The sequence below is a fragment of the Hemitrygon akajei genome, chromosome 8 (assembly GCF_048418815.1).
Source record: "Hemitrygon akajei chromosome 8, sHemAka1.3, whole genome shotgun sequence".
Classification (NCBI taxonomy): Eukaryota; Metazoa; Chordata; class Chondrichthyes; order Myliobatiformes; family Dasyatidae; genus Hemitrygon; species Hemitrygon akajei.
Genome location: NC_133131.1, coordinates 28589635 through 28605883, shown reverse-complemented (window position 1 = coordinate 28605883; position 16249 = coordinate 28589635). Strand labels below are relative to the sequence as shown.

Below are 16249 nucleotides of genomic sequence, written 5' to 3'. Positions count from 1 at the left end.
CACTGTGCATACCCCAACAATATGGCTTGGTGTTCATTTACGTTCAGTTTTCTTTTGCATTCCACTGATGCTGTGCTATTCTTTACCAATGTTGTACTTTCCTGGATGGGCACAATTTAGGAATCTCTCCATTCACAAATACTGTAATTTACCCAATAAAACAGAACTTCCTGACAGTAAAGTTGTCAATCACTATTCCAACACATCCATCTTCACAGGTAAAACAATCCTATGGCTCAGGAAAATACCCATCAAACTACACCATCCACAAGGGTTAGAGAAATCAAACATGATCCCAGCAGAAGTGATATCACAAAGAATAACATTGGGTTATCAAGTTATATTGGATGAAAACAGGTCCTTCGGCCCAGCTGATCTATGCCAACCAAAATATCCAGCTCTTGGCCAATAACCTTCTAAACTAGGGACTCACAACTTTTTTATGCTATGGACTAATACCATAAAGCAAGGAGACTGGGCCCCAGGTTGGGAACCCCTGTTCTAAACCTTTCCAACTCATGAACTTGTCCAACAGTTTTAAAAAAAATATTGTTATTGTACCTGCTGCAGCCATTTCCTCTCATTCATATATTGACCACCTTCTGGGTAAAAAGACTGTCCCTCAAGTTCATATTAAATCTTTCCCCTATGTTCTTAAACTTGTGCCCTAGAGTTCTTGATTCCCCAATCCTGAGGAAAACAGACTAAATACATAAACCCTATCTATGCCCCTCATGATTTTATCAATCTCTATAAGATCACCTCCCAGCCTCCTGTGCTCTAAGGAATAAAGTCATAGCCTGTCCAACATCTCCCTATAAACTCAGTCCCTCAAGTCCTCGCAGCATTCTTGTAATATACTTTATTAGATATACTTGTACACCTGCTGTTAATGCAAATATCTAATCAGCAGCAACATGATCCACAAAAGCATGCAAGAAGTCAGGAGGTCCAGTTGTTCAGACCAGATTTCAGAATAGGGAAGAAATGAAACTAAGTGACTTTGACCGTGGAATGATTGTTGGTGCCAGACGGGGTGGTTTGAGTATCTCAGAAACTGCTGCTCTTCTTGCTAATGACAGAGGTCAGAGGAGAACAGCCAGACTAGTTCAAGCTGCCAAGAAGGCGACAGTAACTCAATTAAACACACGTTACAACTGTGGTGCGCAGAAGAGCATTTCTGAACACACAACACGTCGAACCTCGAAGTGGATGGGCCACAATAGCAGAAGCCCATGAACAGGATACAGGAGGTAACTAATAAAGTAGCTACCATGTGTATATTATAATAAAGGGTATATGTTTGAACAATGATAAATGGAAGAAAATTCATAAGTAACAAATATATTAAAAATGTAATAACCCCAAAAATGCCACACTCACCAAAAACTGCCAATTTCAAGCATGTGCATATTTACAGTTAAAAGTAAAAATCCAGAACTTGCTTTCAATGATATCTCAAACAGAGCATGTAGATTAAATTAATAGATTTAATTATTTGATGTGAATTTCAAGTCTTTACACATCATTTCTATTGTAAAAAAGATAAAACAAGCTTTATTTAGTCAACACGTGCAATTCAGATTTCAATGGCAATTTTATATAAATAGTTTGAGAAGCTCTCTGCCCCTGAAAAATTGAATCCCACAAAATGTCATTACATCTGGGTGACTTCAAAACATTAAGAGTTTTGTACATGAAGATACTGCATCTTCTAGATCAATGGAGAGCTTTTTGGTGTGAATTTCAATTTTGGCAATATGATTTAAAAAAATTATTACAATATGTAACACATTTTAACTTCCTGAGTTACTGCCAGAGTTCTTCAATCTGAGTGAATCCTCAGTCACAGAACAATAACTGGATGCTATAGATCCTATAGAATCTATAGCATAGATGTTGCAGAAAGAGAGCTGCATCAGAAACTCTGCATTATATCAATGAGCATCTTTCACTGCGGTTGGCACAAAGCTTTGGCATACACTGGAAAATACAGACTATATCTTTAGACAGCCATTATGAGAAAATGCTTGCATAAAGACATTACAACTGAAAGAAATACATAAATACACCGAACACATTGGGCATGTCTTTTCAAGCACCTAAATATACATACATCATAGTATTCATATGAAAAATACATCTTAGACAAGGTAAGACATCTTTACAGACAATACTCAACGCACAGAGATCTATACAAACATATTGTGATCACAAATAAAAATCAAAGAGAAAGACAAGGGTTTAAAATAACTGTAAAAATCTAACAGGGTGAAGCTCTTGCTCTTTTGAGCATCCACATAATTTCAATCCATTGATTTCACCTTTCCACAGCCATGCTGCAATAGAAACCTAAGGGATGTACCTGTGAAGCAGAACAGAGGAATAAGCTCTGCAAAAGTCATTACATGCAGTAGTGGCTCCGCTGCACAAATGCAGAGAAGGGCCATGTGTTGAGCAGCACCACCCTTAGCTGTAGAATTTAAGTCAACAGACCAATCTTCAGATGCTTTCTAAAATGTGCCACTGCCTTGCATATCCCTGTGCTGATTTTCATCTTTGACTCAATTGGTAGAAATTTCAACCAAAAACAAAAAGTCCCAATCCAGAAATTTGAGCACGCTTCCAGGATGTGTTTCATTCTAAGATTGTGGAAATGTTGTACTAATTAAGCTGTCATCTTTCAGGTGCAAGATACTACCCTAAGAGGAGCTTAGAATATCTATGAACATCCTGGCCAATAGTTATTTTCAGCTAAAATCAGATGTCCCGATCAATTACTTTACTGACAAAGTGCACTTAAAAACCAATAACTAAACACAATCAGCACTCAACTTGTGTTATTTCATTCCACGTGGTTCTACATACTGAAAAAGCTATATTATTAAATGAGTGTGGTGTATAGACCTCGGTTGCAGCTTGCAAGTGAGCAGAAACGACACAATGCAGCAAAATGCAAAAATTTTTTTTTTTTTGGCAAAAAAGTCTGTGAAAGGAAGTGCATAATAAACACTACGATTATTAAAGCAGTGAAAAAGGACAACAAGCTAAGCGATGCAGCTGGGTGGATGTTACTTCAAACAGTAGGAGAAGGACATTAAAAAAAACACTAATGATTCTACAGAGGGATAATTACTATAGAAGTAAGGTTGGACTCCAGCTATCCAGTTAAAGTACATGTTCTACATATGTGCAGATCCAGTCTCCTTCTTATGCGGCTTAGAATACTACCAGCAAAACTAGGGCTCACAAAAGGCCTTCCTTCCTTGAAAGCATGGAAGTGGAGAAGAGATCTAATTCTTTTAAGATTTTAAGAAATAATATCAATATTGACCTGACATGCCAGGCAGACAATTCAGAGGATTTAAGTAGATTTTTAGTTATGAGATCCAGCTAATGTTATTCTCCACTGACTTCAACGCTGTCATGCAATTCAAATTCTGACACCAAATATAATTTGTAGGGGATTCTGTAATTGACCAAGTCCAGATGAATTCTTCTTTAAACATGAGATATTACAGAAAAATAAGCAGCACCACCAAATTTCACTTTTTTGTTTGGTTCCAACCGATTTTCCCTTTCTAGCTTCCTGCAACATTTAAGAGCTTTTGATTTTTATAGTTCATCAGAACAGGTTCAGCCACTGAGGTTGTTGTTCACTGTGAGGATGAGAATTCTGGCTGTAGGAAGGATGGGCAACTACACCATGGCACTATGGTTTTGAAGGATTCTTAAATGGGAGGGTTAGAGAAATGCAGTTGTATTGCAGATAGTATAGACAGGCGAATAGACACAATTATGTGTCACAAGGATCAAGAATACTGAAGACTGTGTTGTCTGTCTGTTGCCTGGGTTTGGAACAACTCATCTGACCTGCAGAGGAATTTGAAGTGGGAGGGAGAAGATCCAGTTGTTGTGGTCCATGTGCATGCCAACAACATAGGGAGAACAAAGAAAGATATTCTGAGATAAATTGAGCAGCTGGGGATTAAATGATAATGCAGAACCAAAAAGGTAATCTTCTCTGGATTCTTACATGATCCATATGAAAATTGGCACTGGGTTAAAAAGATCAAAGAGCTAAATGTGTGGCTCAAAGATTGGTGAGGGAGAAGTGGGTTTGGATTCAAGGGATATTAGCACCAGTATTGGGGAAGGAGGAAGCTGTTCCAATGGGATGGGCTCCACCTGAACCATGCTGGGATCGGGGTCCTGGCAAAGTGTATAACTAGGGCCATGGATGGGGTTTTAAACTAAACTGTAGGGGGTGATTTCAACAACTTGGAAAACTGTTAAAGTAAAAGGGAAGGAGAGTGCAGAAGGAGGTTACTGAGGTCTCCATAATAAAGAAAAAGAAAAAGAAAACATTTAGAAAGGATAAGAATTAAATTTCAAGCAACATTGAGACAAAATTGAAAAGAAGGGTGAATACAGGTCTGAACTTTTGAATGCACACAGTATACGAAATAAGTAAGACAGCACAGTTAGACACTGGTAGGAATTATTTTTGTGTGCATCACAGAGTCATGGTTGAAAGAAGCTGACAGCTGGGAGTTTAACATCCAATGAAACACATTATATCAAAATGACAGGCAGCTGGACCGAGGGGATGGGGTGGCTTTGTTGGTGAAAATGAAATCAAATCCTTAGAAGTGACATAGGATCCAAGGATGTAAAATTCTTGTGAGTAGAATTCAGAAACTACAAAGGTGAAAACACTCTTACCGGAGTTATATACAAGCATCTTAACAGTAGCCCAGATGTAGGGTACCCATTCCGATGGAAGATAGAAAAGACATGCAAAGAGGGCAATGCTATGATGATCACGGGGGATTTCAATGTACAAGTAGATTGGGAAATCAGGTAGGTGCTGGTTCTCAATAGAAAGAATTTGTGGAATACCTGCAGCACAGCGTTTTTGAGCAGCTTGTGATTGAGCCCACTATGGAGAAGGAAATTCTGGATTGGGTGTTGTTTAATGGATCGGATTTGTTAGCAAACTTAAGGCAAAGGAAGAGACAGAAGCTAAAATCAGAATTATTAGTATTGCAGTTGAGGAAAGATAACTACAGAAGCATGAGAGAAGGGCTGGTCAAAGTTGATTGCAAAGGGACATTAGCGTGAATGACGGTACAGCAGCAATAGCTGGAGTTTCTTGGAGTATTTTGAAAGACACAGAATTAGTTCATCCCAAAGAAAAATAAGCATTCTAAAGGGAGGATGAGGCAGCTGTGGCTGACTAGGGAAGTCAAAGACAGCATAAAAGCAAACGAGAGGACGTTCAATATACCAAATATTAAAGAGAAACTAGAGGATTGGGAAGCTTTTAAAAACAACAGAATCCAAGTAAAAAACACATGGAGATAAAAGATGAAATACTAAGGTAAGCCAGCTAATAATAAGTCTTATGAACGCCTGTCATTGATAATAAATAATGGCTTGAGGAGTGTTATTTTGAACAACACACTCAGAGGAAAATTGTTTCCTTCAAAACAACGGATGAAACTGTTTTCACCCTTGCTTTCATTGTCTTTTGCCTCATCTCAGCTCACTGATTTATAACATCATCGTGAAAACATTCCACATCGTGCCACCTCAGCAAACAACTAAACCACAGTGTCAGCTGGATAGTACCACAACAGATGAAACTCTAAAGCATCTTGGAAATGAGTAACCATTTATCCTTTCATTATACTGAAAGAGACCTCCAAAGTTCTAATCAAATGAATTCAAAGCAAACTCTAATCTTGCATGCGCATAACTGCTGTATTTTCCAATAATTCATAAAAACAGATGGAATGCTAAGCATGCAGTGGACCTAAACCATAAAAGTCTCTAATGACCCTGTTAGGTTAAATTTACTGGAGACAAAAGCATCGAACAAACCAGTGGAACAGTGTGATAGGTAGAGCCAGGTGAGGGGAGAAGATGGTGGATAGATAGAGCCGCGTGGAGGAGAGGTTAGGAACGATGAACCAGAAAGGAAAAGGAATTCAGGTCACTGAGTATGCAGGTGACACACAGATTGAAGCCGGTGGGGTGGAATGACAAATGACGGGAGTGATGGGAATGGTGAACAAAGGGAGAGAGAACCTGAGTGAACAGGTGTGAGTGAGGAAGCGCCGTAGGGGGACTGAGTTACCCAAAAATGGAAACTTCATCCCGTTAGGGTGCAAGGAACATGAGGAGTTTTTCTTCTAATTTGCACTTGGCCTCACCGTGGCAGTTGAGAAAGCTGAAGACAGGTCAGTGTGAGAACGGGATAGGGGGCTGAAATGATATTCAATGGTATCTCAATATAGCTGCTGTGGCAGACCACAGGTGCTCTGCAAGATGGTCACCTACTGGTCCTGCTGAAGTAGAGAAAGATACTTTATGTCACAATCATCAGATACAACAGACGATGTTGGAGGAGGCACATATGGTTCTCTGCCTCGCCTGGATGGGCTGGTGAGGTCCCAGGATGGTGGTGAGGGAGAAGGTACAGGCACAAGTGTTGCACCTCCTTCAGTTTTGTGGGAAGTTCCAGAATCCGGGGAAGGGCAAGTGGAAAGGGAATAGAGTTACAGCAAGTAAAAACGTAGGGGGGTGGGGACGAGGGGGATACAAGTGGCAGTCGAACCCAATTTCATCTGTTGGAAATGGTGGGACGTGGAAAGATGAGGACCAAGCCAACTCTGTCTCTGTTCTGTCTGGGTAAAGGGAGAATAAAAGCAGAAATGCAGGAAGTACAGGAGGTATTATGTGAGGGCTCCGGCAAATACGGCAGAGAGGAAGCCCTGCTTCCTGAAGAATGAGGGAAGCCTCACCCTGAGAACAGATGCAGCATAGGAGACTGAAAGGAAGGGAAGGCTTCCTTACAGAAGACTGGGCGAGAGGAGATGTCATTGAGACAGCTGTCCAAGGCCATGGGTTTATAGTAGATATGGTTAAAATTACCCCTTTGTCCTGTTGACTGGAAAATGTTACAGTGAAATGGTATCATGATAATCACACATAGAATAAATAGGAAGTTGGAACAAATTCCAAACTTTTATGTGAAGTTTGTAATAAAGCCAAATTACAGTTGGAAAATGATATGGTTTTCAATATCATATCACACATATTGAATATGGATTCTATGGCTACAGTAAATAACGTTTCAATGGACTGACATATAACACCATTAGTACAGTGGATTCTGGCTAATTGGGACACGTTAGGACAAGTACATTTTGGCCCTATTAACTGACTGCCATGATTAGCCAAAGTTTCATGGAAACAGTTAAAAAGGTATAGATAAGGCAAACTACTGTTTAACTGAAAAAGAAATGATGTATTTAAATGAAATACAGAACAAATTAGAACACTGCCAGTACTACTGCAGTACTATAAAACTGCATATCAGTCCTTAATAGTTATCAATAGAGGAATTAAACTGCATATTTGTTCTTAGTAGTTATGAACAGAGTAATTCAATCAGTGTACACTGCCGTGTAGGGTGACACCTCTGGTGAAGGGGCTTGTCATGTCCATTCTGGGCTGCTAATTTACACTTACTCCCCACCGGACACTCAGCCCTCACCTATGGCTCCAAGCAGGTGTCTGCATGTGCCAGCAGCCACACTCCAGCGCACTGCTTCAACAGGCAGGCTAAACCAGGTAAGGGCACTGGCGGGCCTCATAACCCAGTGAGATAGGAACATGCCTGTTCTAGCGTGCGAAGTCCGTTCTGGTGGATTGGGTGGACGAGATCAACTGTGAGATCCAATGGCCAAAGAGGCAGATTTGCCATGTTCGTGGAGAGCGAAGGTCATGATAAGGCGTAAAAGAAATCATGGTTATCCACTGCAACCAAGGAAGCTGCCTGTACCACTTGTACCACCGGACCTAGACTTCCGTGTTCAAGAGAGTGGAACAATTTACAGCTTTTGCACTTTAAAAACTCTCCCCGTACAAGTTTCCGTCATTGTCGGATACGATGGACAACCAGCAGCTCCAGTGTTCTTTTGATGGATTGTAAATTAACAAAATTAGCACAGACACCTAGTGCAGATAATGGGCTGCCTTCGTACAATGCTTTCAAAGATTGAATCCTCCAAATCTTCATTTTCATTGTAACATTCATGATAATTGTCAATACCTTCAAATACTTTGTAGTTCCTAACTTGTAGTGGAATTGGTTAATTTTCCCTCCTGGCTGATTCTGGCATCTCCAAGCTTTAATGCTTGAAACCACGGTGAGCAAAACTATTCTAAACTGTCTTACTGCATATTTCTCACCAATTATGGGCGACAAAAATCACTGTTTTTTGAACACAAACACACACAAATAACGCTATTTCAAAACTGTTTGCTCTAAGCACAACGTAGTATCTAACAGCCACACGTGCACTTGACTGACGCTAGTTAGAAACTATTTGGCAACAGTCTCCTGTTCCAATTAAGCAGCACTGTGTCCCATAGAAATGAAGGGAATCCCAGCTAGTTCCTTGATTAATTTGTGTTCTTTAAGAATTGTTCCAATTCTTGTTAGTGGCTACCCCGATTAACCAGATTCCATTGCATATGAAAAGACTTTCATTCTGTTGAAAGAGCTACTTCATTAGAAAAGTGAAGCTAAGGATATATTCATGACCATAGTTACATCATCACATATCATGACCAAAAGAATTCCTACCAAAGCATATTGCTAAGTCTACAGGAACAGAGAAGTTTGATGGTAACTTCAACCCCATTTTGAGAACTTTGTCACATGGAATTTAAGTTTTTGTAATCATTTGTAAAAATCACAGCAAAGCTATTGATAGCCAAAAATATGTTTTTCCATTAGAAATCCCTTAGCTCAGGAAAGATGAAATGCCTATATTACTCCAAAGTTGTTATGGCACAGGTACTATCAACCTTTGTGTATCAAAGTGCATACTAACATTTACTTCTTTGTGGACTGGTCCAAACTTTAAATTGTGCTCCAAAGTCTGAGATGTCCAACCGAAAGAGTTCCTTACTATCTACCCTTAGTATTTTGAAACCTTAAAGCTGTAGCACAAGGTAGACACTATATGCCTCAAGGACAGAACTCCATTCAGATTTTTAATATTTTCTGTCCATGGCTGTGTAATAACCCGTACAACATGGTCCTTCAAGCCACTTTAGAGTTCCAGTTTCTATTATTCAGAAAGGACTCTCGTCAAAAGTTGTTTTTTTTTGCAGTGAGATCCCACAATTTTACCCATTCACTTAATCTTTCAATATTTCTTTATGGTTTAATGCTTCTATCACACTTGTTAATATGTTGCCATTTGAGTGTCTTTTCTCATCCTACTTATCTGACAATTTGACCTTATAAGTACAATAGTTACAGGTTCAATGCAGATCATTACTGGTCACATCCTGCCAATTTAATACATGTTTGCATTCTCTGCTCTTCAGATGCAGATACATTTATTTACCAAACATACATCAAAACGTACAGTGAAATGTGTTGTTTAGTGTTAACATAACCCAAGGATGTGCTGGGGCAGCCGGCAAGTGTTGCCACACATACTGGTGACAACAGCAGGTACGGAATAAATTGATGTAATGTGACCACTGGTGTACCGAACAAAAAATTTGATAACTAAATCACTAATTTGTCTTCCGTGGCCAAGTTGAGCTCCTAGTCTCTAATAAAGGACATGATCAAACATTTCTTGCAACTCCAGATAAATGCATGACCGTGTTCATGAGTGAATAGTTTGGCCACAAAACAGAAGAAACATAAAAGTGTTTCCATTTATGGGACATTCAATAATTAAGCATCAGGCAGAATAGAGAGTTATTAATAAATGCAAATGGTAATAATGAGTCATTTATTTGCTCAGAGATTGGAATACGTTCCAAGATCACACCTGATCTGGTCCACACCTCACATTCACAGTCTACAGGATCTGATTATATCTCTGACTATCATAGGCATTTAAAAACAAATAAAACATTCAGAAAAAGAACAAAATTTAGAAATCTTTTTTAATTCAATGAAAATTATTATAAGTCTATTCATTAAAAACTAATAACAAACCACTTAATTTAATTTAATGAAGGGTCAACAACCCTGTTCAAATTAATTCAAAGGAAATGTTGAATATGCAAAGAGTCATCACAGCAAAATCAGGAACAAATTCCCAGACTCAGTGCTGGGTCCAGTATGAAAGCAGGAGGTCAGATACACAGCACATTTTGCAATACTTGCCATGTACTAGTCACAGTCTTCTTTAAATATCACTCTCACTGAAATCGTAACCCTCCCCTCCCCCCTTCTTGAATCTACAAGTAAATTTGTATTTGAGGAAAAGACATGGACCAGGATATCTGAGGGGCTATCAGACAAACAACAACCCTAGCAGATTTCAAACAATTCAGGACATGTGCAAGAAACAGAAACGCAACTCTCAATCTGCCTTCGGCTTAAACTTCTGGTGCAAACAGAAGTCATCTTTCACATTACTACTTGACTGAGAATAGTCACTGGAACATGGTATGAAATGGAAACTATTATTTGAAGCTATTACTACACAATGAGGCAGTACATAAACACAAATCAGCTGTTTCACTGCACAAAGATATATGCACGCCTCTCCATCCATAACTACAATTTACACAACTTCAGTATATTGCAAACTCAAAGAGCTTTGCAAGAATAAATAAACAATCTGACACACAAGGAGATATTACAAGAGGTGTACAAATCTTCATTTTTAAAAAACTGTTTCACCTCTCACCAGAGTGGTTATTTTCCTCATGTCCCTGTGCCTAAATAACTTCAAAAAGGTCAAAGCTTTATTGACCTAATATTCATATTATCCATGAGTTTCATAGAATTTTAATGCACAAACATGTTCAAATTACACATTCTACACTCCTTAAAAATAACTGAGGAAGAAAAGCATCGGTGTATATGAGCAGTAATAGAAAGGCGAGCGTTACAGATATTTGTATCAAAATGCCAAGAACATCAAGAATAAATTAAATGGGTTCAGCAGTTCTCAACAAGAATTTTATCCAATTATATTTGTCACCCAGGAAAGCAATGATGTTTGTGACCATACCTTAAATCTTGATCATAATGTCTAAATATATATTTACAATAATGTTTTTAAAAAAATTAAATATTTGATTCTGCACAAGTGTTCAAGTATACTAAAAGCACCAACCAAATAGATAATGAATATTTTGTTTTTCTGTGGGGTCAACTTAATTTCAGAGAGAGGTGAGCTGCCAGCTCATTCCTTGCATTAGGAGGGGGAGAATGTTAGTTTGTTTACTTATTTATCTATAGCGATACAGCGCGGAATAGGTCGATCTGGCCCTACGAGCCATGCCGCCCAACAATCCCCCAATTTAATCTTAGCCTAATCATGGGACAATTTGCAATGGCCAATTAACCAAACAATCAGTACATCTTTGGACAGTGGGCGGAAACCAGAGCACCCAGAGAAAACCCATGCAGTTACAGGGAGAATGTACCAACTCCTTATAGGCAGCGGCAGGAATGTAAGGACAAGTAGTTGGTTACTCCCCATTTGATGGTTTTAACTAGGACTGGAAGATGTAAGATTTCTACAATATGGAGCAAGGGATTACACAGAGGAATCAGAAACATGGAGATGATGAGAATAATGGGCTGGCAGTAGTGTAGATTTATTAGTAGACAACAACCAGCCACTTTGTAAATATAATTAGGATTCCTAGATAGAACATAAAGCACCAAGTTTCTTGGTGTTCACCTGGCCCCTCAACACCAGCTTCATAGCAAAGAAAGCCCAGCAGCGCCTCTACTTCCTGCGAAGGCTGAGGAAAGTCCATCTCCCACTCCCCATCCTCATCACATTCTACAGGGGTTGTATTAAGAGCATCCTGAGCAGCTGCATCACTGCCTGGTACGGAAATTGCACCATCTTGGATCGCAAGACCCTGCAGTGGATTGTGAGGTCAGCTGAGAAGATCATCAGGGTCTCTCTTCCCGCCATTACGGACATTTACACTACACGCTGCATCTGCAAGGCAAATAGCATTATGAAGGACCCCATGCACCCTTCATACAAACTCTTCTCCCTCTTGCCATCTGGAAAAACGCACCGGAGCATTCGGGCTCTCACAACCAGACTATGTAACAGTTTCTTCCCCCAAGCTATCAGACTCCTCAATACCCAAAGACTGGACTGACACCAACTTGCTACCCTCTACTATGCCTATTGTCTTGTTTATTATTTATTGTAACGCCTGCACTGTTTTGTGCACTTTATGCAGTCCTGGGTAGGTCTGTAGTCTAGTGTAGTTTTTTTCTGTGTTGTTTTCACGTAGTTCAGTGTAGTTTTCGTACTGTTTCATGTTGCATCATGGTCCTGAAAAACGGTGTCTCGTTTTTACTATGCACTGTACCAGCAGCTATGGTCGAAATGACAATAAAAAGTGACTTGACTTGACTTGAGAACGCAGAACAGCACAGTACAGGAATAGTCCCTTCAGCTTACATTGTCAGCACCGAACACAATGCCAAATTAAACTAATTCTCTTTTGCCTATTCAGTACATGATCAGTATCTCTTAATTCCCTGCACATTAATGTGTCTATCACGTCTGCTTCCTTCAATCCCCTGGCGGCCTGTTCCATTCACCAACCAAAGCAAAACTTGCCCTGCACATCTCCTTTAAACTTATGGCCTCTCACCTTAAACGCATGCCCTCTAATGCTTGGTGTTTTGCCCTGGGGAGAACCATTCTGATTGTCCATCGTATTTCTGCATCTCATAATCTTATAAACATCTTTCGGGTCTCCACTCAGCCTCTGGCATCCCAGAGAAAGTAATCCAACTTTGTCCAGGATGGTCTTAATTTAATCTAGATAGTCCACTAAGGCTCAGCTGACATGGTAAAATGTATCACCTAAAATGGAAAAAAATACCTGAAAAGCGAGAAGCCCACTGAAATCGGGGATGTAGATAATTGTCACCGAGTTTTCTACGGGATAGGTTACGGACTTAATTGGAAGGCCGAGAGACCATAATGATGTGCAGATGACTTGATTCTGGATGGTGGATGTTGAAGAGTAATAGATTAGGAAAAATCAGTTCCTGGGAGTGAAGCTGATATAGAAAGTTAATGTTGCTGGGCACAGGGGCAGGTCTGAAACAAGGGAAGCTGATAGGATATTTTCCAAATGATACCAACCCATCTGCAGTAAGGTTAAAGGACTGAAAAAGAAACCAACCTCTTCCTCTTGCCCAGCTATAGGAGCGGTTGACAGTAACACTTCCTCCATGCTGCAAGGTCTCCAGCTGAAGAGGCCGGAAGTGCAGCTCGGTGTTTCTAACAGAGCTTTTTGATGGTAGAATGTATTTCGGCAGTCCCTTGTAAAACCAAGCACCAGATCTCTTCCAAATCTGTAAAACATGATGAAGGTCAAAAATTTAGCTCTGCTACCAAGTGCTATTATTAAAGGAATCCAATGTAATTCAACATGGTGCAGGATCATGCACTGGGATTTTCATGAAATTGGTTATATTAAGCATTTTAATTAAGCATTTTATGCAAACTTCTAGGAACCTGTAAAGCATACAAGTCAGCCACTAACTGTGGAAAATTACTAAATAACACTTGTAAACTCATTAAGACTAAAGACAAAAACAATGACTGGTTAAAATTGTGAAGTTACAAAGGAAAACAATGATACTAATTTCAAATAGCACAAATGACTCCTGTTAACTTTTGACCTTCCTTATCTTGTTCAAAACAAGCGACTACCTTCTGTTATAATTATAACTGTGAAACTCTCTGCACTAGGAATGATAAGGTTAAGAAAGCTTGATCCCCAAGCAAGTCTTTCCTGACATTCCCAGAAGTCTGTATAAAAAGGGCATGAGGAAGCCCTATCAGGGCTAATGAAAGTTTTACAGAAAGCATACTGAGGAAGTGAACATGAGACCAATAGCTCAATTCCATGTACTCATTCAGCTGATTCTGCTGTTTGCATATCTGTACATTGGCAAGATCAAGACAGTAAGACAGACTTCCAAACCAACTGTCTTCACACAAAAAAATTGTTTGGAGCTTGCTTTTTTTACTTAGGGTAAGCAAAAGCCTAGGAACAGAATGTGGTATTCTATCACAACAGCAAATAAATATGATCAACTGTGTGTTTTAAACTATTTATTTCAATGTTATGATAACTATGTCAACAACAAAGATTGATCAATTTGCTTGTTGACATTTTGCATACTCTTATACAGGCACTTAAAATTTAAATATAGATGGAAAATAATTTTCGTATTAATCCTTTCAAAGGTATCATTTAAAGTATATTACTTTAACAGAAATTTACGAAGTGCAGTATCAGTTTATCAGGTTTTTAGCAATGCAGCAGTCCAAAACTGGATACACAAGTGATGCAAGGGCACACACAGGTTTATTAGAAAGAATGCTGTGTCTTCATGCAGATGAGGGAAGGTGTTGGGCAAATCTAATCAGATTATCCAGTGAAGCCCTATGCATCCTTCGGTTGCAATATGAACCAAGTGAATCTTGTTGTTATTGCTTCATTCAACTATCTTGCTATGCAGCAGAGTATTTCTATCACCCAAATCCAGCTTCAGTCCAACCTTGGGAAGATCAATGAAAAGTACAAGGACATCATGTAGGATCTAGATAGAAAAGGAGTCTAGGAACGCATTTCAGGCTTTGCTTTTTGTGGCGATAAGGCAGCATGAGTTAATTCCATAAAAGCAGGAGGTCACGTGCATAGAATCCTAGAGCTTGGAAGCTGGCAGCTGGATCTGCAGCAAACAACCATCTATTTGCACTAATTTTATTTAACACTGTTTACATTCCAATTGTCAGTCCTATATTCTACCACCCTTCAACACCAGAATCCATTTACAGCAGCCAATGATGAGAGAAGAAGCCTATGTGGTAACAGAGAGCATGTTAAAACTCCATACTGGACCAACTGAACTTGGGTGTTGGGGCTGAGGCACCAGTTCCACTACTAGACTACCTTAACGTGCCTTGAAGATTATTCTCAAATTGTCACGAGCCTACAGAACTGTCTCCATCTGTAAGAAATGGCGCTCCATTAATGATTAAAATCATTTATCCCATAAATGGCCCTGCACAATTCATGATTGCTCAGCTGCACTTTATTTGGTCAGGACAATGGGTTAAGACGAGTGGCTCGTGGATGTCTGTGATTCTCTTAACATTGTTGGCATCCTTTCCCCATGCCCTTCAAATGCTGGTTTATTTCATGGTAAACGTCTGTCAACTTGCTTGACAAGAAATCAAGAGTCCTTCATTCAAGTCCTTCAGAATGGCTCCTCTTGCTTGTTATGGAATAGCAGCTTTGGATTCCTAAAGAACCACGCATTCTGGAAGCTCAGTTCATTTCTTTTCTCCACAAAATATAGCAATAGTCAATGTTAGAAAGCTTTCCACTCTCAATCCAAAATGAATATTCTCATACATTCACAAGCAGGGTCACATCTTGTCATGGTAGTAAGTTAACAGGCTGTGTCTGCAGTACTGTCCATGTAGTCCACCAGTAATACAACTCATGTAGTATAGATGTTATTGGAAACCACTGTTTTTTAAAATAATGCATTTTACAATATTTGTACTTTTTAACGAACTCATGTAGCCTAACGCTTTTCCAATGACCGATGGCGTTTCACCTCTTTCCAAAGGCTATATTATTTCCACTTTATTTTCAATCGCGATCGCTTCCCGTCAATGGAACAGAAACACTGTGGGCGGTGGGTCTTGACCTGCACCAGCTCTCAAGGTCCGCTGGGTCCTAAGGACCACAGTACTGAATTCCCCGGGTGCTAAACTGCACCACACTGAGACAGGTTAAATGGGACAAGTGGGGGCTGTGCTGGGTTTGGGTATTTGATCCTCCACAATATTAAGCATGGGAATTTACACTGAAGGTGGCAGTGTTTTTTTTTTATGAGATCGAGTTGCGAGCCAGCACAGATGGTACGGGAGTCACTGGATCGACATCAACCCAGCACAGGAGCGGTCTGTCACTAAATCAAACGCGGGAACCTCCGTTCTCTAGCCCGGTGCTGATCTGACTGTGCCACCAGCCGACCAGAACGGGGGGGGCGGGGTCAGGGTGAATCTTACTAAGAAAAATTTAAGCCAAATACATAGTTAAACACTCAACACAGTGTCAATGGCAACGACTTAAAATGGCGGACGGTGTCACGATCCAACTTAAAATGGCGAACAGCGTT

The 16249-nt window shown here is 39.7% G+C and overlaps 1 protein-coding gene across 5 annotated transcripts in view; it reads right to left on the bottom strand.

Annotated features, from left to right (window-relative positions):
* The window catches only part of LOC140731758 (rab effector Noc2-like), a 237000-nt gene that overhangs the window by 49795 nt on the left and 170956 nt on the right, over positions 1-16249 (bottom strand). For 4 of the 5 annotated variants that reach the window (XM_073053529.1, XM_073053530.1, XM_073053528.1 and 1 more), the window contains one exon: positions 13228-13399. The exons of the other annotated variant lie outside the window; for it this stretch is intronic. In XM_073053529.1, the coding sequence (XP_072909630.1) occupies positions 13228-13399 (172 nt within the window). The remainder of the gene's footprint in view (positions 1-13227; positions 13400-16249) is intronic. 5 annotated transcript variants of the gene reach the window in all.